The following is a 24,273-nucleotide window of genomic DNA, read 5'->3' on the forward strand; positions in this document are numbered from 1 at the left end:
GAGATTTGCAGATGCAAGATTGTATTTATAATTAACCTTTACAGTGTAACTAAATAGAAACATTTCCCAGCAGGGATTAGTACCCAGAGTGCAGCTTTTGAATCTTCATGGATTTATGACCCATGTTCAATTACAGTTTTAATTCTTTTCTCATACCCAACACTTTTATGACCTTCTGACCTATCAAAGTACCGTAAAAATAGGACTCTGCCACTCCAGAGAGACCTATTGTTTCAAGACTTCACAGACTTACTATTAAAGCCCATTTCATGTTTCATAAATTTTTATATCAAACATTTATCCCTGGCTTGCTTTCCTGTCTGAATGACATACTGGATTGTATTTTAAAGATAAATTAAATCCTTACAGCCATATTTTCCTTATTCCAGATGTAACCCTAGAGGACCTCTGTAAAGTATCATTTGATGGTGAGAGAAAACAAAGCCCATTTTGAAAACAGAGGGCAAAATTATCCGTAGTTTGTCTCATTGCTACTTAGATGTTGAAATCCTTCGCCATGTTGCTAAGATAAATGTGACAGTTGTTGATCTCCTGCCTCTTTTCATATGCAGAGTTCAATCACTAAGTATGCTTCCAATGAAGGATATTTATTAATATACTCTTAGCATCAAATGGCTAGAGAAAGGGAGAGCTCTGAGTACAGAAAACCATCATTTTAGCTATAAATCTGCCACTTATTCGAACGGTAAGCAATGCATTAGGCAAAGATTTAGATGTTGCTAAATGATACCAGTGTATCTCTATGAGTCATTAAGAAATCTGCATCTCATGGAAGAGATTGGATTCAGTTGTCAGATCCATATGTGACATTTCACCTATATAAATTTAATGCAGGACTGTTGGTGTTCTTTCAAATGGTATTTATTTAAAAGATGGGCAGGAAAACAGTTTTCCACAAAAAATTGTGATTTTCAAATGTTCTAATGAAAAATTTATTTTTTATGAAAACTGTAAATGTCAGTGATTCCTTAAGCAGATCTTTATAGCGACTTTGATATTTTCAATGCCCTTTAAAAATAATTCTAAAGAACTAATACAAAGAAGAATAATCTCAGGAAGGTTTTAAAATGAGAACCTTAGGCTGTCAGGAAACAAAGGAGTTAAGGAATTGTGTGGGAATGGTGAGAAAGCAAAGAATTGCAGCATGACAGTGGCAGCCTCTTAAACTGATTTTGACAGTGAGCAGAAGTCTCATATAGCCACACCTTTACACTCTGTTCTTTTACAACCTTTTGTACATGTAGGGAGTTAAATACAACAAAATACAGTTTAACAGCACAACAGTGAAATTACGCTATTTATACTTCTAACCACACAGCTATTAACATTAAATAGTAAACTAAATTGCCATCCAAATAAGAGCTAGTATTTAACAGCAGCACAGGTGTGGAAGGAACTATTATAAACCATTCCTCAGGTCTTTCACTAGTTTATTGATGTTTGCCTTAACAGTGCAGCACATGGTACTTATTCTCCCTACGTGATTTTTCCATTTTCTTATGTATGCATTGTGCTATAATGGCAGATAGTGCAAGGTCCTTTAGCATTAAAACAAATACCACAAGCAGTTGTATCATTATCCTTATAACTAGTCCCATTGATTTCAGCAGTATATGTATTCCAAAGAGAAATTCAAGAGAGCTGTGTATAGCAGAGCATAGGCTGAAGGTCAGTGAGACTATTTATGTGCTGAACTGCCTTTCCAGAGCAGGGTCACAGTTAAAAAGCCTTTAATTTTAGTTTTTTCAGCAGAACTCAGCTATTTGGAGAAACTGATTTTAAGACTCAACACTTCATCAAATGTCTCTTGGTATCATAGAGGAATAAAACTAAGTGAACTTACTAGCCTTAAGGAAGTGATACTGCAGGTTTAGAAAATGGCAGCTGTAGTTTCAAATACATATTACTTCACCCCAACATAACTTTGTCTAAGTTTAAAATATATCTCTTCATTTAAAATTAGGGTTTCTCACTTCTTCAGAGAGGTTCTGTCTGACTTGCTTTCTTGTGTTGTCACTCCTGTCTTGATGTCTGTCAGCATGAGACTTCTCAAACATTTAAGAACCCATTTAATTGGATTTAGAGGCCTTTATTATGTTCCATCATGTCCACCAGACAAGTACTTGAACTTCCTTACATCTTCCTAATTTTTGAGTAAAAAATCCTGTAAGGAAATTTTGTGTGGTGTCTCAAAACTGTATTTTACACAAACCAATATTTCCTGCCACTGCTTCAGCTTTTTATCTTAGACTGCTCCTTATACCTCAGCAGTGAAGATTTTCTTAAAAGTGCTTGCTACTGGTAGTTTCAGGTAGAAACTTACGAAGATAAAGAAAAATATCTTAAAGTCTTACAAGTAACATGTTTCATGTCATAATCATTACAGGAATAAAGTATATGGGCATCTAGTTTTTTCACGATGGTTCTGCTGTTTCATGCATACTGATTGAACCAACTACTGCTGAAGGAAACTCTTTTAAAAGGCGCCAGGCTCAAAAGCACTAGAAAAGTAGGATCTTCCATATCATTCACAGGAGTTGCGTTGTAAATATAGCTTGCTTCACTTCCAAACAGTTTTGTGACTCAAGACTTGTATGAATTTTCAGAACTAGAAAGATAAAGAAAAGCAATAGAAGAAAGATAGATTAATATGCACACAGCCCACAGATTCTGCACATTATGTTATATTTTGTTTTTCTATCCTCACACACATCAATTCAGGAATTAATTCCTGTTGCTACTGGTTGGGAACATAACTAGTAGAACTCAAACTTTGGCTGGTAGCCCAGTTCCTTTCATATAAGTGCATCAGCCATCTCCTGTGCCATTACCAATCCATAGTACCATGTATTTGTTACACAGAAAGTGCTGTTAGTTAATGCCTAGCCAAGCTGTGGAATTATTGCTTGAGTACTTTACTTTTTCCATTACAGCAAGGAGCAGAAAGGAGAAACTGTTTTATGTGCATGCAGTTATCTGGTTTTGCTTCTAAAGCACAGGATTAATTCTAACATTAAGATGTTTCTGCTCAGTTGATCTGCTTATCCTGAGGCACACTTCTTATGCTTAAAAGTTAAAGCAGAAATGTTATGAGAGGCCGTAGAGGAAAGGGTTGCTGCTTCTTTGTGCTGTCACTTCTGGTGACAGAGCAGAGTGTGGTCAATGCCCTTTTGCTGTAGCAGGTCAAGTCAAGCTGCAATGACCCTGGCCTCCCTGAGCCCGTCCAGGCGGCAGGTGGAACCAGGATTGCAGGGGCACGAGCAGAAGCTAGATGCACGGCTGCAGGAACTGCAGCAGGACTATGGACTGTGCATCAAGGAAGGGAGCTAAACCCTTCCCCTCCTCCAGCAAGAGCTCGGGACATAGCAAGCATGTGAAATACTGTATCATCCCTCCAGCAAACAGCATCACTTTCCATTTACTGCAAAGGTCTCCTTTGTAACTCCTATGGGCAACAACAAATCAGATTCATCAATATCTTCTGTCTGTGTTGTGCGTTTGCAGAGCGCAGAGTCTTAATTAGCATTGTGAGAGGAAGAGGTGACAGGACACACTCTGACTCCTTGAAACATCCTGGTTTGAAAGTGGTGACAGGCATTGTATAACATGCATCTTCAGTCCCACAGCATGGGACTTAATGGCAGCGTGAGGTGAATTAACAGTCTCTCTGGGGCACAGATGACTCCAGCGTGCCAGCATTTTCGATACTGCTGAACCTCATTATGCTTGGCTGTTGGAAGCTACTTGGGAGAGCAGAGATAGTGATCAAAGAAAGGGCACAGTCTTCTCTGGGAGCAAACATCTCAGTTCTGTAAACTGAGCTCTAACATGTTGGTGTGAGTGGGTTTGACAGTCAGAAGAGGCTGGATCTGGTGGGTTGAAATAGCCCCGGTCATTGCTTTCTGTGTTTTTGTAGGAAGCAATGACTAACTATGCCAGCCAGCAAAAGCGCAAGTCCCTGTTCCGTATTTGTGGAGCATTACTAATGGATTGGGCATTGCACAGGCCACCAAGAGACGGAACCCCTGTATAAGGAGGTGACAGTATAAGCACTGATCAGATTACTGGCTAAGTGTCCTCAACTCCCATAATAAATTGAGTTGTGGTTGTTTTCTTCTCATGTTCCAAGTTTACTGGTTATTCTGGAGAATTAATAGCTGCCCATAGTGACCAGCAATGATAATAAGGTAAAAAAGCAGGAGGCACAGTAGTTAACAATGGATTCATAATACAGCAAGAAGGTTTCCCCCCCCGTATTTTAGTTTAAAATTAGTTCATTTACTTGGCAGAGTAGGTCTCCTGACTTTCAATTTAAGCATAAAGGTCAGAAGAGAACAATGTTTTTGGAGAAGTCATTAGCTATAAATAAATCAGTTCATAACATCTGATAAACAGCCTCCTTCAGAGGGATCCATGTAAATACATTCCATTCCTTCTACATGCTCTCTCAAGCTTTATTTGCTGCTTTTTCATCAGCTGAAGGCAGCTACAGTCACTGCCCTTTCTAAACAGATACTGTGATGGTGGCAAATTCTGTGAGCAGTGAGAATGCTGAAAGCAGTGGAGCTTGCAGGGAAGAAAACTGATTTTAGTATTGTCTTGCTATCACCAGCTTTTTCCGTATGCACATGCAGAAATGAATCCTTGATAGCTGGAAGTAGCAGTAGGGAAGCCCGCAGCTGTTTGAAACTCATTCTCCCATCTGGTGTCAGCTTTACAGTCTGGTGCCTCAGGAGACTCAGGACTGATGTGGGAATCGGGGGGGGGGGGGGGGGGGGGGGGGGGGGGAAGAGATATAAAAGAAAATTAAAACAAAGTCATAAAATTCTCTTGTAGTCAGATGATTTTCTCCATTAAAATACAGCTCCTATGCGGCAAATCTGCGTCACGGTAAAGCAGATGGTGCTGTGGTATGTATATTTCACAAAGTGGGAAGGAAGGAGAGACAGTTCCGACAGCTGAAGGTACCAATCCATGCAGCTATTTTAGTACAAACCATGCTGTTTGGATCTCAGTAGACATATTGCCCATGCGAAGACGAAGAACAAACAAAAAGAAATGTGTTTGTCACTGCAGACACACAATAAGAATAGATACCACTTAAAACATCCTTCAGTAGTTGTGTATGGGAATGATCACTCTTGTTAGTGCATCCAGTTCTTATGAACCCAGACTTTCTTGTACGATTCAGTGGAGGGTAGACATGTAAATATCTCTAAGCAGTTTGTTGCTATTACCTAACACAGAATGTTTTAAAAGTCGTCTAATGCGAGTGTCCCTAACAGTTAAGTTCTGATTTTTTTTTTTTAATTACTTTGTATTCCTTTCTGTGCATTTGTATTTCTCTTGGAGGAAGGTTATGGCTGTATCCAGTGGACAATCAGCAATGCTCTTTCAGTTTTCTGTGCCAGCTCCTTATAAAATACATACCCGTTTTCAGCCCTAGAGGTATGAAAGCTTCATCTTTATTTATCGACAGACCCATTACAAGCAAATTTCAAGCACTGGGCATGAATACAAACACTATCATTTAAAAAATAGGGAAAGTCCTAATAAATTCTCCATATCCCAATAAAAAAAATCTTCCACCATCCTTGTTTGAATATTTCTCTATCTCCATCACCAAAATCTGGGAAAATAAGTGAGCCCTTTGAACTGAGTTAAAGGAGCCTGTCCCTGAGGCTGTATATGAAAATGAGGGAGTATGTGAGAATCAATCACATATTCCCAGAGACAAAAAGGAACACAGGCTGACTGCTTCATGCCATTCAGGAACCATAAAGCAGTCAGAAAACCAATTTACCTGGCTTGCTCAAGGAAATCTTAAGTGGCCCAGAGCTGAGTTATCTCTATCATGCCTTTTAGAAGGCTTTACTTTTTAGCATATATTAGGAATATGGTTAAGGGGAGAGATGTCAGGGTTGGATACATGCTTGCACCTTTGAAATTCACCATGGCTGTAACTAACCTCTTGAAGAGTCATGAAACTGAGTGCAACTTAGAATCTGTTCTAAATTGTGCCGTTAGCTGAGTTGACAGTTAGTAAAAGTCACAGAAAAGGCACCTGTAACCTCAGTTCCCCTCTCATCTCAGTTTTGGTACAAGCCTAGTATGGCTGACTTAAGGATCTAACCCAGAATGCAGCCTGTAATGTTTTGCATACAAATGTGCTTGCAAGAAGTGAAAATGCAAGGAATTAAAACATATAAATCAAATTTGTAGTCTCTTGCTTAATGCAAATTGAATAGTCTACAACAAAGACAAGAAACATCTGCTAAACAGAGTAAAAATTAATGAAGAAGAAAATTAAGATTGCTTTGTTGGTTTTTTTTATCAATTTGTGTTCAAATCTGAGAAATATTTAATAAGAATGCTACCACTTTGTAGCTAATTCAAAGTGATTCTAAATTGTTTCACTTCTATTTATATTTTCCTTGCATATTTTCGAGTTTTTCATAGAAGTTGTAAGTCTGTGATTCATTAACTTACCAGCAAATACTTTACAAACCTTTCCAAATATATCTTCATTCAGTAGTGATGCAAAGTTATGCTGTGATTTAAATTAAAGAATACTTTATAAAGCAGATTTGGCAGTCAGGATCATCTTCAGCTTTATCTGCTGGGCTTTTTTGGTGATATTTCAGTCACACTCCAATTCTTAGTGAGTTCATCTCTGGAAACTGACAGGGGAAAATGTGTTTTGAATAATTATGATACAGATGGCCTAACCAGGGAAACAGAATAAATCAGTGAGAATATCCAAGAGTATGTCTTGCCATTGAGAGGTGGACTCAGAATCAAAATTTTGGGATTGTGCTCCCACCAAGGTCCAAGGCAAAGACTCCCACTGACTTCAGTGGGAACAGAACTTGAGCTTTTTCTTCTCATTTCATTGTCCTTGTCACTATTAGTTTTTGTGAACCTTTTACCTATTTGGATCACCTGGTAACTGTGTAACTACTGAGATCAGAATCACATTGTATTTCTATCAGCTTCTTTCCATCCCACTTCCTTATGCCAGCTGCAGATTGTCTTTACGTCAATATGTGAGTTCTCTGTTAGAAAAATGTTTTACTTTTCACCTACAATAGCTGAATTTTTATTGCAATTCTAGAATTGTATTAATTCAAGGTCCTGTAAGTTGATAAACTTCAGAATTTCCTTCTGAAATACATTCCTGGTTCAATTTTTCCATAAAATTAGTACCAGCATCTTTTCTTGCACATGATAGTTTGGCTCTGATACTAAAAGTAAATAAGAACATGTAAACACTAATAAGCAACACGCCTTACTTTACTTGGGGAATTACACTGATTTTTGTTTTCTGAAAATAATGTTAGCTCCAGGTATAACTTACACCAAAATATATACATAAGTAAATAATCAGAAATTATGTACCCTAACATTAGTAAGCCAGGTGTAGGATTTCCATTCTTATGTTATGTGTCTGTATGTGCGTACTTGCATGCAGTTAACCTTTCCAAGATATCCAGGATGTGCTTCAGTTGAACAGTGATACACTGCTTCAGTGTTGTGGTCTGATGCACGCTATTCCATGGCAGAATCTTATGTTTAAATAAAAGATGTTCCTAAAACATGACTCTTTTCCAGAAATCTCCCTGCATCCTGTGACTCTCATTCTTATTGACACTAAGGTCACTTTATGTTGCCAGGAAATAAATGAAAATCAGACTTTACACACAAAGATGTACTATAATGAGGAATGGGAATTGAGAATCGTGGAAAATAGAAAAGAACAACTTGTGTGGAAAATTGCTATTTTCATTCCACATCTGCAAATGTTCCTCTTCAATGGAGATGCAAGATGAGCAATACTCCTATAATAAGATTTCTCATAGGTTTACCAGGGAGAAGGCAGAATTTACCTGCAGTGCTTGGCATTTGCTGCAACGTGAAATTCTGGAAACAGTATTAGAAAGTGTTGTTTACATCAACTGAGATCGAAAGAAAGGATAAAAACTATTGGCAGAAAAACTAAACTTAATTTATCTGTTATCAAGACTATTGTAGAAAACAGTTTATGATATTACTATACTGTTATTCCTCTGGAGACCTATGTCTGTTATCCTGAATATTCTAAAACTTGTTTCTTTAAAACATCTGAAAGGAAATGCACAAGATATTTTACTGCATTGCAGTTTTATTCCTGACATGCAAAAAGCCAGTTCTATAGTTATCATTGGTACTAATTTTTCTATTATGATTTTACATATTAACAGAAGAAAAGGGAGATGGCTTTGTAGGCATCTGGGAATATTTTGATATAAGTTTCAGTGTTCTGACCTGCCATGAAAGGACTAACCTGCAGTAAGCTACATTAGTGTGCACTTCTGATTTATGCTAATAACACTGTTGGAATCTGAAAACCCTGAGAAGACTTTTCAAATAGGCAACAGAATACAGTCAATAATAACAGAAGCATACTCCAAATTTTAGCAACCCTGAGAATATTATAGAATATAAATTCTAGAAATTTTGGTAGTTAGTATTTTTATGAGGAAATTTCCATCAAACTAAAAGTTTCATGTTGGTGAAATTGTCCAGTAAAGCTGGTGACCCATCCAGTATTGTATCTTCACTGTTGATAGTAAATTCAGTTTGCTACTACAGTAAATTAAATGGTTTTAATTGTTATTATTAAAGTTATCCTTGTAAGTATCTTTATAAAAGGAGGCTACTTACAATCAAAAATAACTGGGTTTCTATTCTAACTAATAAATGGTCAAGCTAACAGTGTTGGTATTGTCCAGACGAGGAAAAAGTGAGTGCTTTCTCCAACATCTTATTCTGTATTTTAATTCTGGGTACCATGAAAATTGCCTATGAATCAACGTTGTATGTTGCTTTTTTTCTCTGGGACCCAAAAGAATTTCCCAATTTACTCCAGATCAGGCAACATATACACAGTTCCTACGTATTGTAACACTAAATAGAGGATGAATATATGTTTACATTAACAGATGATTTGCTTCTGTAGCCAACGCATGAAAACAAATTATGCCTTGATCGCTTCATGCCAGGTGCAAGCAGTAGGAGGAGCTGTTGAGCAAGAAATGTTTTTACACACATTCAAATCATTACATAGTCTATACGTTTGTGAAGCAGACTCAGTGATCACTATTCATTCCTTTCAGAAATAAAACAACAGTTAAGAGTTCTTCCCCCAAAAAAAACCCCAGAATTAAACCTTTCAATAACAACTGATATCCCAAATATTTATGGGATTTTTATTATTGATTTCCAGTGTTTAAAAGAAACATGTTTGGATCTTGAAGTTCTGTTCCTTCGCTGGGGAGATTTGCTGGAGTATGCAGTGCAGGATTCAGCCATGGAGTGCAGAGTGAAACCCATAACTGGGTTTCTTGGCTCACTCTGTATCAGATCATTGGCCTGTCTCAATGTTGCTTTGAATTTTGCACTTAGCAGTAAATTGGTGTAGAACTTTTACTCAATACCTGGATTGTTAGCATTTATTTAGTGGACAGTTCCATATCAAGGGCAGAATATTCAGATGGATGACTTTGAGATGGCCCTAGCACGATAACAATTGCTACCGCATTGCATCTGTTCAGCAGAACAAGACTTTGCCTGTACCCTGTTGTTTCATCTGCCTTCCATTCAGAAAAGAAAAGCCTTAAGACACTCTGCAGCTGCAGAGCATTTCAGATCGTATTTTCACAGTCGAGATGCTTTTGGAACCAGCTCAAACTCTTTTGCAGCATAAAATATGATTAATACAATGGAAGATAGGCAACAATAATCATTTTGCTAATGGACTGCTCCAAGGTAGTATGAAGCATCTTAGCTTCTGGCAACCTTTAACACAGAGAGGGTCCTATACTTCTTTGGAGGAAATTTTGGACAGTGTATGGATACTAGTCCTCGGCAACTAAAATAACAATGAGGAGATGCACGCTGGTGACTGGAAGAGTGATTTGTGCACTCTCTGGTTTGAAACCACTTTATTTCACTTTGCAGTTTCATAGTCTGCATTCAAACTTCCATCAGTGTAACACAACTTTCACACAAGTCACTGCTCCCTGACAGTACATACACATTTATATTTCATTAAAATGACAACTGATTGAATAAATAATGAATTAGTTGGTGGTAGTAAGCAGTATTCTCCACATTTTTGCCTTTATTTTATCTTTCCTTAAACATAAATAGAACTAAAAGAAGCCACACTACAGTTGTCATTAAAACCAAACACGAACATTACAGATCCAGTTTTGCTTAGCGGCCACAAATGGCTTCCAGCCAGTACAATGAACAACTGAAAGGGGAGTTGCTGCAGCAGATACAGCAAAAAGCCAGAGAGAAGAAATTAGCTAAGGGCACATATACAAAGACAAACTGACTGTGCCGAGGGATCTGTGTTGTAATGCAAGTGTCCCAGGCACACTAAGACACAGTTTAGAGACAAAACTGAGGCTTTGTTTGAACTGAGCAGTTTCTCTAGAAAAAGCTCTATTCACAAAATGGGGACTTAGTCTGAAAAATATTATTTCATTGGTGCAAGTTATTTCAGCCTGTTTGTCACATTTGGTCTTATGTTTCCTGGAAGCACTCGTTATGTTTGCTCCTCAGTCAGCATCATAAGCTACAGATGCTGCAAAGTCTGTGTTGTTACTGTATTACTGGACTCATGGGCATGTATTTTGGCCTTTCAGGTAAAGAACCCGCAGCTCAACTCAAGTGGATAGAGACAGATAAGAAAAAGGTAAGAGTCTCTTCAGGCTTGAAACATACACCTTTGGATAGTCCTTTGAAATACTAGTACCTCTAAGACTTAAAGCAGTGCCGTTGTTTATACAACACCTGTCATTAACTTTTCTGCTTCTCAGAGCTGGATGTAAGAATCAGGCACAAAAATGCTTAAATCATTAACTTTGGGTTAACAGAGTCTGAGTTTATGAAATTTACTTAAGCTGATCTTTGACAAAACTAGCAAAACAATAGTTTATGTATGTTTCCGTGTGACTTCTATGTTAAAAGTCCTAAGGAAGCAGGAGCTGCTGGAAGACTTGAAAGGCACGTACCTGAACGCTCAGCCTTGGCTGAAAGGCAGTTTTATATCCTTTTTCACTCAAAATTGCCAGCTGCTTTTGTGGTTTGCTAATTCATTTTCAATACCACTCTTATGCCTTTGACTATGGTATCAGCTGTCATACTCTCTCAGGCTGGTGTATGAGTTTTGTCAGCTTTCTGACCCCCACTCTGCCAGATGGCTGAAAATTGCTCCAGCTCATTTGCAGCTCAGGCTCAATGCTGACTTGTTTATATTCCAGCAAACTTCTGCTCACACAGTCACAGCTTGTAATTTTCATTGCTCATCAGTTAGCAGAAACCGACCACTTACAGAAACGGGTCAGGGAAAGAGAACGCACGGGTTTTGCCATTAAAACGCTGACTAGGCAAACTCTACTATCAGTTTAATAATTTAATTCCCACTTTGGTTCCACTTCACCTGCGAGCCCGTGAACGTAGCCGGAGATTGCTTGCTCGTCATGCAAGATTATCCCCCAGAAAAACCACAGCACCATTTTGCGTCCTGGCCGCCCGGGGGTGTCAGCCGAAGCGGGGAGCGGGGCTGGTAGAGTCCCCCCGACTTCTGGAACACGGTCAGCTGCCGCCGAGCGCTGGCTGCCGCGGCACTGCCCGCTGCAGGCCGGGCTGCGCTGCTGCTCCCGCGGCCGCTTGCCCGCAGCCGCCCGCCTCCCCCCGGGCCCAGCTCCACGGCCCCGCCGCACTACAAGCCCCAGAAGGCCTCCGCCCCGCCACCGCCCCGCCGTGCCGGCGCCTCGCCGCGGAGGCCGCCGGGGCTTGTAGTCGGGCGGCGGGGGCCGGGCGAGGCGGAGGCGGCGGCGGTGGCGGCGCTCCGCCCCGGGGGAGGGCCGGCGCAAGGCGTGGGGGACACGGGAGACAGGTACCCGCGGGCGACCCTGCCAGGAACCTCCTCGTTGCGGCCGGTCGGTGGCTCGGCGACGCGGCGGGGCGAGCTGCGAGAGCGGCGGAGCGCGGCGGCCTCCCGCGGGGCCCTGAGGCGGAGCAGCGGCCTAGGGGCGCCCGCGCCGGGCTCGGGCTCTGAGGGGGGGCCGCGGCCCCGGGGGTGCGGCAGCGGCGGAGCCTTCCTCCACGGGCCGGGCCGGGCCCGCTCCTCGCCGCTTCTAGCGGCGCGGCTCCCCCGCGGGAGGGACGGGGCGCCGCGGGGCCGGGACGCGCCGGTGGCCGCCGCCCGGCAGCGGCGGTGCGCGAAGCGGCCCCCCGAGGCCGCCGCCGGGAGGAGGGAGCGGCGGGGCGCGGGACTCGGCGCTGCCCGCCCGCCGGTTGCGCCCCAGCGGAGCATGCACTGACTCGCAGCCTCGGCTCAGAGCCATCCCAGCCGCCGGGGTGCGCGTTGCATGGTGTGGGGATACACGGTCTCGATAATAAATGATAGAGGATACAATGACTTTGCTGTCTCTGCTGGGTCGGATCATGCGTTACTTCTTGCTTAGACCGGAGACCCTGTTCTTACTGTGCATCAGCCTGGCCCTGTGGAGTTACTTCTTCCACACGGATGAAGTGAAAACCATTGTTAAGTCCAGCAGGGATGCGGTGAAGATGGTGAAGGGCAAGGTGGCTGAGATCATGCAGAATGACAGGCTCGGGGGGCTAGACGTGCTGGACGCAGAGTTCTCCAAGACCTGGGAGTTCAAGAGCCACAATGTGGCTGTCTACTCCATCCAAGGCCGGAGGGATCACATGGAGGACAGGTTCGAAGTAATCACTGACCTGGTGAACAAGACTCACCCCTCCATCTTCGGGATATTTGATGGGCATGGAGGAGAGGCAAGTGCTCAGATGGAAAAAAAACCAAAACCAAAACCCAAACAAAAAAAGGGTGTGTGGGGGGAGGATGGTATGGGGCAAGGAATGGATATGTTCTCCCCTAGCAGGTTTGTGCAGTTATCTTGAGACATTGGGGGTGGAGGGGTGTTGTCCTTGCTTCTTGGGGGAGGGGGGAGGGAGTCTCTAGGTATTGAGAAATACTCCATTCCATTTATGTCTCATTGCCCCTTCCATGATCAGTATGGTATAAATGTGTTTATACCCCTCTGCCCTTTGCGGTAGTAAAGGTTTAATTGAAGTAAAAGCTGTTGGAGGTGGCTCTGACGTGCATGGAATAATGACGATGAGCACAAACTCCCTGGAGTCATCTTTTGTTACAGCGAAGTGTTGTGTGATCTGATTTTGGCACAGGGATGGTCTCCCCCTCCTGTCAGCCAGGAGCTGGGCTCATCTGTAGTGGTTAGAGAGGAGTCCTCTTAAAGGCAGATGTGTGTGCAGCTCTAAAGCTGGTGTGCCTAAAATGTGTCTTCACAGTAATTCCCTCTCAAGTGAAGACCAGTAAGTTGCTGAGAATGAGTAATTGCATGTAGTTTTTAAGTTATTACTGCTGTGCTGTCATATTTGTCCCCTCCCTAGTGGAAAGCCAGGAAAACCGTAATTTTGAAACTTTCTGGTGTTTAACCACTTAACTTTTTTAGGTACGGCAAATTCCTTCAGGTTGTGCTGTGTAATTAGTATTAGATGGGATACTTCATTTATTACAGCTGACAGACATTGAATCTATAGCTTTCTCTTCATTTATGATTATGGTGCTGCCACGTAGCTTTCTGTATAGCTCAAAGTACGTGTTTCATAATGGTGGAAAAGGACAAAGAATTTGCCCTTGTGTGACAATTAGCTTTAGCAACCCATATGCTGGCTATGCGAAGCTGGAGAGAAATGTTGAAGTTTTTCATATAAGTGCTGCTGCCAAGGGTAAGGCAGCAAGAGAGCTCGGGTGTTCCTCCGGCAGCTTTTACAGAGTCCTGCCTAGAAAAGCATCGGCAGTGACCAGACACTAATGGAGCAAGAGGATGGCAGCTGCTGCCCCTCTAAACCTGTAAGTGCTGCCTGAAAAATCCAGGCCTTAGGCACATCATCAAAAAGCTGCTCTTCTGCTGCCTGCACGGTTCTAAAGGGAGCCAGTCATCTGTCCTGCTGCTGTCTTGCAGCAGCTATTGTTTTGCCCCCTTTAAAATAATGTGAACACTGGATATTGAAAATTGTCAGCTTAATGAAAAATTCTGATTGTTTTTGAAATCTGCTTTCCTTTTTATGTCAGATTTCAACTGGGGTACAGCTGTGCCAACTCTTACTGGCATACTTGTGCCAGTTCAGTATTCCTTGGCCTTCGAGGAATGCAAGTAGCAATGTATATGTATCGCAAACTGGTATACATCTGCTGAAGGAATATTGGTTCTGATCTGTGTATTTGATACATCTGGCTCTCTTGTTCTCTGAAGCTTTGGACGGAAGGTGCTTGTGCTCTGTCTTCTGCCTTCTTTCCCTTTGTTTAAACTGATAGTTTTCCTTGTCTGAACTGCTCAGCCAAACCAAGTTTGCAGGAATATCAGTCTCGTGTTTTTAAACAGTATTCTGAGATTCTTACAGATAGAAGTATGATAGACGTGCTTAGATTTCACTAAAAAAAAAACACTTTCACACTGTGAAAGGAGGATCTTATTGCTTTCGAGAATTTTGCATCATATATGTATCTTGCTCTGCACTTGATTGCAAACTCAGTATATTAAATAATCCAAAACTAACACAGAGAATAGCTAAATTACAAGAATGTGCCCTATATATTTTTGTTTGTTTGTTTTGTTGTGGATGTTGGAAGTACATTCGTAGGGTATATTAATGATAATACAGGACCTGTGGAAAGTGCCTTTCTCTTTTGTGTTCCAATTCCTTGGAACTTGCTCTAATTGACTCAGTGGCAAAGTCTGAGTCTTTTATATGAGGCCTGTCATTTTGAAAGGTGACAGCAGATCTTTCTCCAAACCTTGCTTAAATTAGTATTTGTAAAATGTATGTATCTATTATCCCTGATTTATCTTTCCCCAGGTGGTCTTAGTGGCCTTTATTCCTACAAAAATACATGCCTAATCACTGAGGACATAACTAGTTTCTAGCTTTTAGATTTTATGTAGAACTGATTAGAAGAGCATGAATTGTGTGCTGTGCATACAGCAAAAAATAATGAAAAACACTTTTTAATCTAAGCAGGTTTTGAGTACAAAAGAGGGGAGGGAGAAGAAACAGCAAAAAATAATGCTCTTATTTAATCAATAATACATAATACTAAATTTTGGGTCATTATTTGAATTGATTTTCTGGATGTTGGGTTTTTTTGTTGTTGTTGGTTTTTTTTACGATAAATGACTCTGTGGAACACTTTACCTACATATGTAGCAAAGCCTTTGTGGAGATTAAATTTTTCATATGGGCTTCCAGTAAATTTCTTTATGTGTATTTAAAGAACAAAGAACTGCTAATCTCTGGAGTTACACGTGAAAGAAACTGTTCTGTATAGGGAACAATTGTTTTTCCAAACAGACAATACCACAAATGAGATGCTAGATTAATTCTACCGAGCTATATACAAGGGAGTGTGTCTTCATTAATTACTTCCTGCCATATCATGTTGAAGTAGAAGGACGGAGAAAAACATGATTCAAGTAATATGTATTACTGTGTAGTGATAATTTATGAAGATTTCTGAGTTTTGCTTAATTATTACTAACATTTTGCATAAATTCTCCTTTTCAGTTTTGTCATTTCCTCTTCCATCTTAAAACTCTAGCCTGAATAGGTTGCTAGCCTTTTACTTAAATTTTGTGGCTGGCTTGATGAGAAAGCAATAAGCAAAAATAATTATTAATGCTCTGTGTTACAGCTAAGAATCTGGTGTGCTGCTGCAACTACTTGTTAAAGGCAATAATATTTCAGAGAAAAAACTTGATAAATGGTGCGTAACTTGGTCTTCCTTTTATAAAGAGTTAGTTTGTTTCCTGAAGATTGAATAACAGTAGTAATGCAGAACAGGTAGCGGGCAAAGAAGTAGACTCAGAAAGAACAAGGAAAAGTTTCTGTTTGTTGTTTTACTGAATGACTTTGGCCAAAGGAGTCTTCAAGTGGTCTAACAGAATCATAAAAGAAGAGAAGAAAGTATTTTTGTCTGTTCTGTCATCAGCTTAAAGATGGCTTGGGTGCTTCTTCCCCGCCCCTTTCCCTTTTTCGTTTATTTTGAAGTTTTGGGGCTGCCTAGACTGGAAGATTGAGAAGTAGCAAATTCCATAAATGACAAAATAACAAGCAATGAGCTTGAAAGCTGAGCAAATGAAAGATTGGATGCTTAATCAGAATGATTTATTTAACTATTTTAACTATCATTTACTAAAGTGTTCTTTTTCTCAACTATTTAAGGTTTAAGCACTCAGTTTAATGAGATCTCAGTATTAGACAAGAACAAAGTAGCTCAGCTACCATCTGCAGTTTTATGGTTATGGCTATGTTGCATATCATTGTTTTTTCCCTAACCCTATGAGGTGAAGACTTTAAAAATAATTATAGTAATAGATAGTACCTTATATGCTGCCTGTGCTTGTTTGCAGTTGTAAACTGATGTGGGTAACGACGGTGGGAAATTAAAGCTCAGTAACTGTCTCATAAAAAATGTCTTGCTCTTTTTATTTCTCTTAGCCTCTTTAAATAGGAACATGGCAAGGCTTGTCCCTTATGATCTATAGGTATGGATAAGAGCATTTTGCATGATATAATTGGCTCTTAGAGATGCTGATGTTGTGTTACAGTATGTGAAATAAACCTTTTTGTTTTTATTCATAATGTAAGGAAAGATTGGGGAGCTTAAGTGTGAAAGGAGGGAATTTGCTGTATAAATGGCTAATGTTTGTAACCACATACAGAATCACATAACGCTTTGTGTGCCCCAGGACCTTGAAATCAGTAGCATGAACTGCTGGCAGAAGTCTCTGATTACCGATTAACTTACAAAGCCAAAAAAAAAAAAAGAAAGGTCAGAAGATAATGGTGAGAGATGGTGAGAGCCCTTACCAGCATTGTCTGAGACTATGGAAACATGAATGCTGAGGTGAGGCCTGAGAAGAGGGCACCCTGCCAGCTGAGTTTAAATGATCCTGCTGTGCATCCAAAATACAGGTACTTGAAAGCATGATTAATTCCTCCCGGATTCACTGTGGTGAACTTGCTGTCGTTTTCAGGCCTGCCACAACAAACAATTTGCCGTGAGGTTAGGTTGGGAAGGAAACTTCTGAAATGCTGAGTACCATGGTAATAGCTTGTGTGCATATTCTCCTTCTTTAATGAATGAGTTGACTTGGTCTTCGATGAAGGTGAAGGGGTAAAGTGCTTTAAATTTACGAAACACGTGCAGATATCAGCAGAGCAGCTGTAAATCTTGCTGTCAGAGCAGGACATGGTGTCTGTACACTTACTTTAATATCAGTTAACATGATTTTTAACCTCTTCACAAACTGATGACCTGAACTGACCTGGGTGTAAGCTGTGCTATGATGGTGAGCATCTTTTCAGGCATTGATAGGGGGAAACATTCCATTTAGTTGGAGGTGATAGTGACAGTTGCAAGATAATATTTGCCTTTCACCAAATATGAACTAATATTTTTATTTTTATGATCTTGGGATTTTTTTCATAGTTTCTGATCCTAATAGCAGAAGGTGTTTATGCTGTGTTGAAAGAAGAGAAAGCTAACAGTTTTGGGGTTTTCCTAAATTTATCTGGGTCTGCTAATTCTAATTCAAAACCTATTCCTCTGTTACTGAACTACTTAAGCAAACTTAGTGATGAAAATTTATCTATCATACTTCTGAGTAAAGGCCATTAAGGATTAATTGCTTGAGATTTTATAAAATGTAAGAATAAATCAACAGCTTTGAATTTTTATGGACGTTATTGCAGTTTTTAAAAAGAAACTGCTGGGATGGTTTTCCCTTTTATAGTAATTTCCTTCAGTTTCTAATCTAGAATCTTCTGCAAAGTGCCTAAATGTTTGAATAAATATTTACGTAGGTGAGGTCATGTTGATAGGCAAGTCTCAAATCTGCTTATAAATTCCACAAGTGGCCTAAAATACAAGCCAAAATGATATATAGAAACATTTCTGTCATTTTGTTTAGTTTATCCAAGTTTTGGTTCTTGGATATCATGTTACAGGGTTATGATTTTCACCCTACAAAACCATGCTTATTTGATTTTTAAGTCTGCACTATACACTCATTTGCTGTACAAAACTGTGACTTAAAATTGATTAAAATGGTGTAAAAATACGTAATTGGGAGTAGGAACTCTTATCACTGCTGTTCACAGCTGTATCATTGGGTGTAGAATTGAGTCTTTTTCAATTTTTGTAAAAATCAAAAAGTCAATTAATTTTAAATGTAGTCTGTCAGCTTAGCTTGGATCAGGGCTTCTATGTTTGGGCACACAGGCAGCCAACTGATTGGCACTGGTTTAATTAAATTAATTTTGATTTTTATATGCTTTTAGATTATAAAAGGAATTTTAAGTTTCTCTGTGAACTTGACTAACTCTGACTGCTCCATAGGAAGCATTTGTGTGCATGCTTTTTATGTGTGGTCAATGCTCAGTAGCTTATCCATCGCTGTAGATGGGGAGGATATTTCACAGCTACCAAACAGGAATGTTCAGACCGCAGTTGTTAGTGCCTGACGCTTTTTAACTTGATACCCTGCGGCAGCACTGCTGTGGCAACGTCCTTAGATACATAAGCTGTCTCTAAAGATGGATCAAAGCTCAGAGACGAGCAACATCTTAAATTGCTTAAAAACTGATACTGCTTACCACACAATATAGGCAATGGTGAAGACTTGTTAGCTAGTCGTGCTTAACCTAGTGTCCAGCCTGGACAATAGTAAACTTAAATACACTTTTGGGGCAGTAGGATTTTGATCAATTCTGTTCTGCATGTCAGGAACCTGGATATTTTTGCTTTTAATAGTGTGAGAGAAAGAAAATTTGGATGCTTCTGTCATGTGGAATTAGTTAAAACAGCAGATTGCTCTAGCTTTGTCTTGAGTGTCATGCTTTCAGTAGCTTTTTTGGACCAGAGTAGTATTTTTCCTTCCTCCCTGTTGTTAGAGATCCAAATATTTATGGTGTAAATTGTTCCTTAAAGCTGAGTTTTGGCTTCTGGCAATTTTATTTTTTTCAACACTCTCCAGGCATATGGATGCTTTGTTTTGCTGCTGTCTAGTTTTTGCTGGTGGACACGTTTTTCTGCAGCTCACTTGGCCCTGTAGGAAGGCCCCATATGCATTGCTGGGTTCCCCTGCACTGGGTCTGGCACCTCTAAATTTTTCCTTGCTCTCAGGACTCTTCAGCCTTGTTCCTCTTCATCTGGCCCATCTAGCATGCTTTCTCAGCCCATAGGTATTGCCTTCACAAAACTGAAACTATGGGCAGTGGTGCCCCTTTCCCTCGGCCTCAGGAACCTTTGAATATGCTGATCTCTTCAGAAATGGTCATGTGTGAGATCTGCTGAGTTTTGTGACCCATCCCTGCTGAGGCGTTCAAGGCCAAGTTGGATGGGGCTTTGAGCAACCTGGTCTAGTGGAAGGTGTCCCTGCACATGGCAGGGGTGTTGGAAGCTGGCGATCTTCAAGGTCCCTTCCAACAAAAAACATTCTATGAAAGGCAGTCCAAAGGTATTTCACAGTAATGTTTCTGGGGTCTTGAGGTTCAGGGCTTGCTGTCCATTTTAAGCACAGCATAGATACAGATATATCTGGAGAAAGGAACAAAATGCTTGTATACTCCCTGTAGTCCCCTTTGGTTTGAATCTATGTCCTTGAAAGGAGAGTTTCCAAAACTAATTTAAGGGCAGCAGCTGCTCTAATTATGCACAGAAGGTCACATGCCTCTAGCTCCACTTCTTCACTGTAATACTTGGTAAAACCTTAAAGTTTAAGTGAACGCACCCACCCTTTGGATCCTACTGCCAGCCTTCCTACTCTGTGCCCCTGCAAAGACACTGCCTCACCCACATGCCTGTCCCCCCTGCTGTCCAGGCAATTTGTGACCATGCTTCTGTACTGAGCATTCCATGAACCTTACACCTTCACCTGTTCAGGGGATGCTCTGCTTCAACAAGCTGTACTCTGTTTGTCCGTGCCAGCCCTTGGGTCTTTGCAACTGGTAGGTCCTTGCGTGTGCTGGGACCCAAGCAGACCCAGGAAGAGCAGTACAGCAGCACTGGGGTGCTCAGCCTGCATCTCGGGCAGGATGCCAAAGACAAGCAGTAATGTGAGCTGTTGCTGCTCATACTGTGTGGCACATCCGTGCTGATTAGAATGATCTGCATGTTCCTAGCGTGCATGCCCCGGTTTGAAAACCTCTGTAACAAGTTCAGGAATGTATGCCCTGTGCCACTGCCTTCTGAAGTAGGGAGCAGGTATGGGTGACACTCTTTTTTTTTTTCTTTAAGACAGCTTTTATAACTACAAGTTCCCTTCAGCTGATGACTTCATAGTCAGGTTCATCATCAATGTTCACCATCAGTGACTTATTAATAGGTATCAGTCCAGCTGGACAGACCAGTTTTCCTGGCTCGTGGGCAGCCCAGGAGATCCCCCATGTAAAAGAAGGTCATGAAGACTTAATGACCCTTTGTCTTTATTAGTCCTGTAGAGTTTCATTTCGCCCTGAAGGTAGTAAGACAACAAACGCTACAGCTACACCAAGTCCAAAAGGAAGTTTCCATCCTGACAAAGATGTATGTACAGACAGCTGGAGCTCTCGAGGCCATTGTAAGTTGTATGCAGAATCGGTATTTGCAACAAGTTGGAGAATTTCTTTTGGGCTGTTTGTGTACTTTTACTCCTGTTGTTTAGCTAGTGTTAAACGATTCAGCTAGTGTTTTTATTAAAGCAGTTTTACCTTATTGCTGAATGGAGAGATCTCATTTGAAAGCAGCGTAGCTTAAAAAAAGTTAATTTCATTGCAGTTCACAAGGAAAAAGGTTTGCGGGTGCCAGAATACTAACAGATACTCACGTCAGGGTAAGTAGGGGAGGCTGGTGAGAATGTGTAAATTGTAGTTTAAAAATCTGTGCATTTATGCCATAAGGCCTGATATTTAGATGGCAAAGCTGTTCCTGATCTGGTATAAGTGAACTATCTTGATCACATTCAAGAAATAAAAAGAACAGAAAGTACTTGTTAAGACCAGGCTTTCAGATCTAGAATAATTTGCAGGCCATAAAATAATCTGAACGGAAAAATATACCTCTTTCTACTCTGGTAGACAAGTCATTCCAGAAAAGTAGCTGTTAGGTGGTCACATATGGCACTGAGCTGGGACAGGGGCTCAGGCTCCAGGATAGCGATGTCCAAGTTGTCATGTCATAAGCAAAGCGGACAAGGGGAGAGGAAGAAGCATCATTCTTTCGGTTGGGTGCCATAACAAACTTCTGAGACCTGCATGGCAGCACAGAGTACCAATCCTACTGCTGCTGATACAAATTGATTATGATGCTGAAACATTGCTGGCTCTCATCATCTCCGACCTTGTCTGATTCACAGCTGTGTGAGCAGCTGACATCTCCAGCCAGACAATCAAAGTACGTGTTTTAACTGCTAAACCACAATGCAATTATCCATAGCACGTCATGTTGGCAAACCTCAAAGCTCCCCTGGAGAAATGAACATTTATTTGCATTTACTTTCAGTGCTAAAATGTTATCCCTTGCAAATTTTGTCATTGTCATAAATGTTGAAAAGGCTTGGGTGGTTTTTTCTTTGTTTTTTCTTTTTTTTTTCTTTTTTTTTCTTTTTTTTTTCTTTTTTTTTCTTTTTTTTCTTTTTTTTTCTTTCCAAATCCCCTTCAGGGGTAAACATTTGATTTTATTAAGTTCTGTTATAATAGCTGAAACTGTCATACACTACTGCTTTCAATCAATGCTTTTTAATGTAATACATCTCTTTACTTTTTCATTCTCTACCAGATAGAAAACTGCTGGAGGGCATGAAACATTTCTTCTGATAAGTGAAAGTGCATGGCCCATAATACAGTTCTCTGGTGTTGCTGTGGCTCGCTTGCTTTTCTTTAAACTTGCATTTTAAATGGGAACATAATTTATTTGCAGGTACTCTATGCACGGGCTGCACTACAGAATTGCCTAAACTTTCCCTGAAGTGTATGTTTCCTCCAAACGCACACTGAAGCTGATGTATTTTAATATCTGATTGTGATCAGCATTAAATAAAATGTCTATCCAAGCCTATATACTTCAGGACTGGAAACTTGGTGTGGGAGTAGGAGGAAGGGGAGGGCAAAACACGCTTGTCTGTAGTTTTCTTAATGTTTATACCCCTGAGCTTTCATCTGTTTCCTGCATTTGAGTGTGAAATTTGTTGTCTTCATTTTTCTAGCCTTTTTTTTTTTTTCTTCTTAACTCTTTTTAGAGATGTGTAGGACACTATGCAGGGTGTAGAAGGTGCTTTGAATGTTTTTCTTTTTTTTTCAATCTGACATACACATATGTGGTTACAGTGGGTTTATTTCTCTTGAGAAGCAGGGAACTTGGACAAGAATCTGGATGATCCCACTGAACAGAACGATTACATTCATTAGATCTTTATTCCTGATCACCCTAAGTTTGGCCCTTTATTGATATGGAAGAAAAGGGAAATCACAAAGGGAGAAGTAGAAAAATAACTGCAGAACAGACAAAAGCAGGCTCTAGTTCACAAGGAGAGAAGCAGCAACACCGGAAAGGAGACCAATCTCATTTCTCTGGTGTGGTGTTAACAGGGAGATGCCAAACTGACCAAAGTCGTATGTAGGATTACAGTATATGTGGTTGTGTTATAACTCATGTGCTCCTATAATTGAGATAAGCCAAGATTTTGTTGTGAAAGGCCTATGATAATGATCACCTGATACTGGGATCATGATGCTTAAGCACACCTGATCACAGTTGCTGATGTGAGGACTATGCCAACTTGACTGTGGGTGTGATGCTGCTGGGATTTACCTGGGAGAGAAGTGAAGGTGAGTGGCCTTGCATTCCATGCTTGGAGGTGCAGTTAACTCTGAACTATGACAAGGAAACTAAATTTTTACTAACTGCTTGAAAAGAAGCTGCTGTTATCTTTTTTGGCCATGAAATTGAAAGTATCTGGTGTCCCTACTGGAATAACAAGGCACAGGGATGCCAGCACAGGAAGGGGATGAGGGAGATGAGAAGTGGATCTTGGGACTTGAAGACAAGAATTATGAGTAGAGGAGAAAAGAGAATGGTGTGTGTTATTATGTTGTAACTTGCCTTCATTTTAGATTGCTGTAAGACTGCATGTATTTAATAACAAACTGTCCTAGCAAGATCACCAGGCAGCTATAGGAAAACTACTATCAGTTTCAATGTACTATTGTTGATACACTGCTGGAGATCCAAAACCTGAGAGATATATGTGTAAGAGTTAATTCTGTGGTTTAGGATTTTATCTCTCTCTGTGCATGTTTGAGAGAAACAGAGAGCACAAGTGTGCGTTTTGGCAGCATTTCTTTATGGCTTTTGAAAGATCATCAACAATTTTGTAACTCTGGATGCTCTGGAAACTAAACTTTGCCCTCTTTGTTCCTACTGATGGTCACTGGCTTGCTGGCACGTATCAGCAGTCCTTATTGCTCAGGACTTAGAGAACAAAATGCAGGATCAGCTGCCTGTTTTATAGGGCCAATTGGCATCAACATGTCAGAGAAGAGCTCCGAGCAGCCCCTCTTCTTGCTTGTTTCATGCATAAATAGTAAGAGGTGCTAGATAATTTACAAAGATGTTATGGCAGATGTTTTCATTTTGCAAAATTCTTTATGCTTTCATATAAAATACATCACATAAGTTTGCCTTATTTTTAAAAGTCACAACTACTGTTATAGTAGTGGTTTTGGAAGGCAAAGTAGCATGATTGAATTCTCTGAGGATGAATGTTGCATAAAAGATTTGTAATCTTTGGCAATTAGAAAATTGTTGCTGAGGTTAATGGTGATATTATTTTTAACTTTGAGGGCAGGAGCAATCTCCTGCCTCCAGGATGGAATTATTTCAATCAGTGCTTTAAATAAACACTTTCTGTGATGCCTTAAATTGACAAACATTTAAGTCATCAACCTGAATTCTTTTTTTGCTTTAATATTTATCTTAGCAATTATGTATCCTGATATACTGATTGACATTTTTATTTTGAATTGTTTCTGAAAAGGAGAATGGTATTTACTATCATTTTTTTCTTTGAGATTTTTTTTGCCCTGCTTTTGTGTGAATGTTGTAACAGTAAA

At 40.3% G+C, this 24,273-nt stretch overlaps 1 protein-coding gene across 2 annotated transcripts in view; it reads left to right on the forward strand.

Annotated features, from left to right (window-relative positions):
- The first annotated feature begins 12,461 nt into the window (after positions 1-12,461).
- Positions 12,462-24,273, forward strand: part of PPM1L (protein phosphatase, Mg2+/Mn2+ dependent 1L) — a 108,037-nt gene continuing 96,225 nt past the window's right edge. The window contains exon 1 of one of the 2 annotated variants that reach the window (XM_055816976.1): positions 12,462-12,880. In XM_055816976.1, coding sequence (XP_055672951.1) covers positions 12,478-12,880 — 403 coding nt within the window. In that variant the 5' untranslated portion in view covers positions 12,462-12,477. Of the gene's footprint in view, positions 12,881-16,954; positions 17,098-24,273 lie in introns of those variants that run through there. The other variant, XM_027778224.2, reaches the window with a different exon arrangement.

The sequence above is a fragment of the Falco peregrinus genome, chromosome 12, assembly GCF_023634155.1.
Source record: "Falco peregrinus isolate bFalPer1 chromosome 12, bFalPer1.pri, whole genome shotgun sequence".
Lineage (NCBI taxonomy): Eukaryota > Metazoa > Chordata > Aves > Falconiformes > Falconidae > Falco > Falco peregrinus.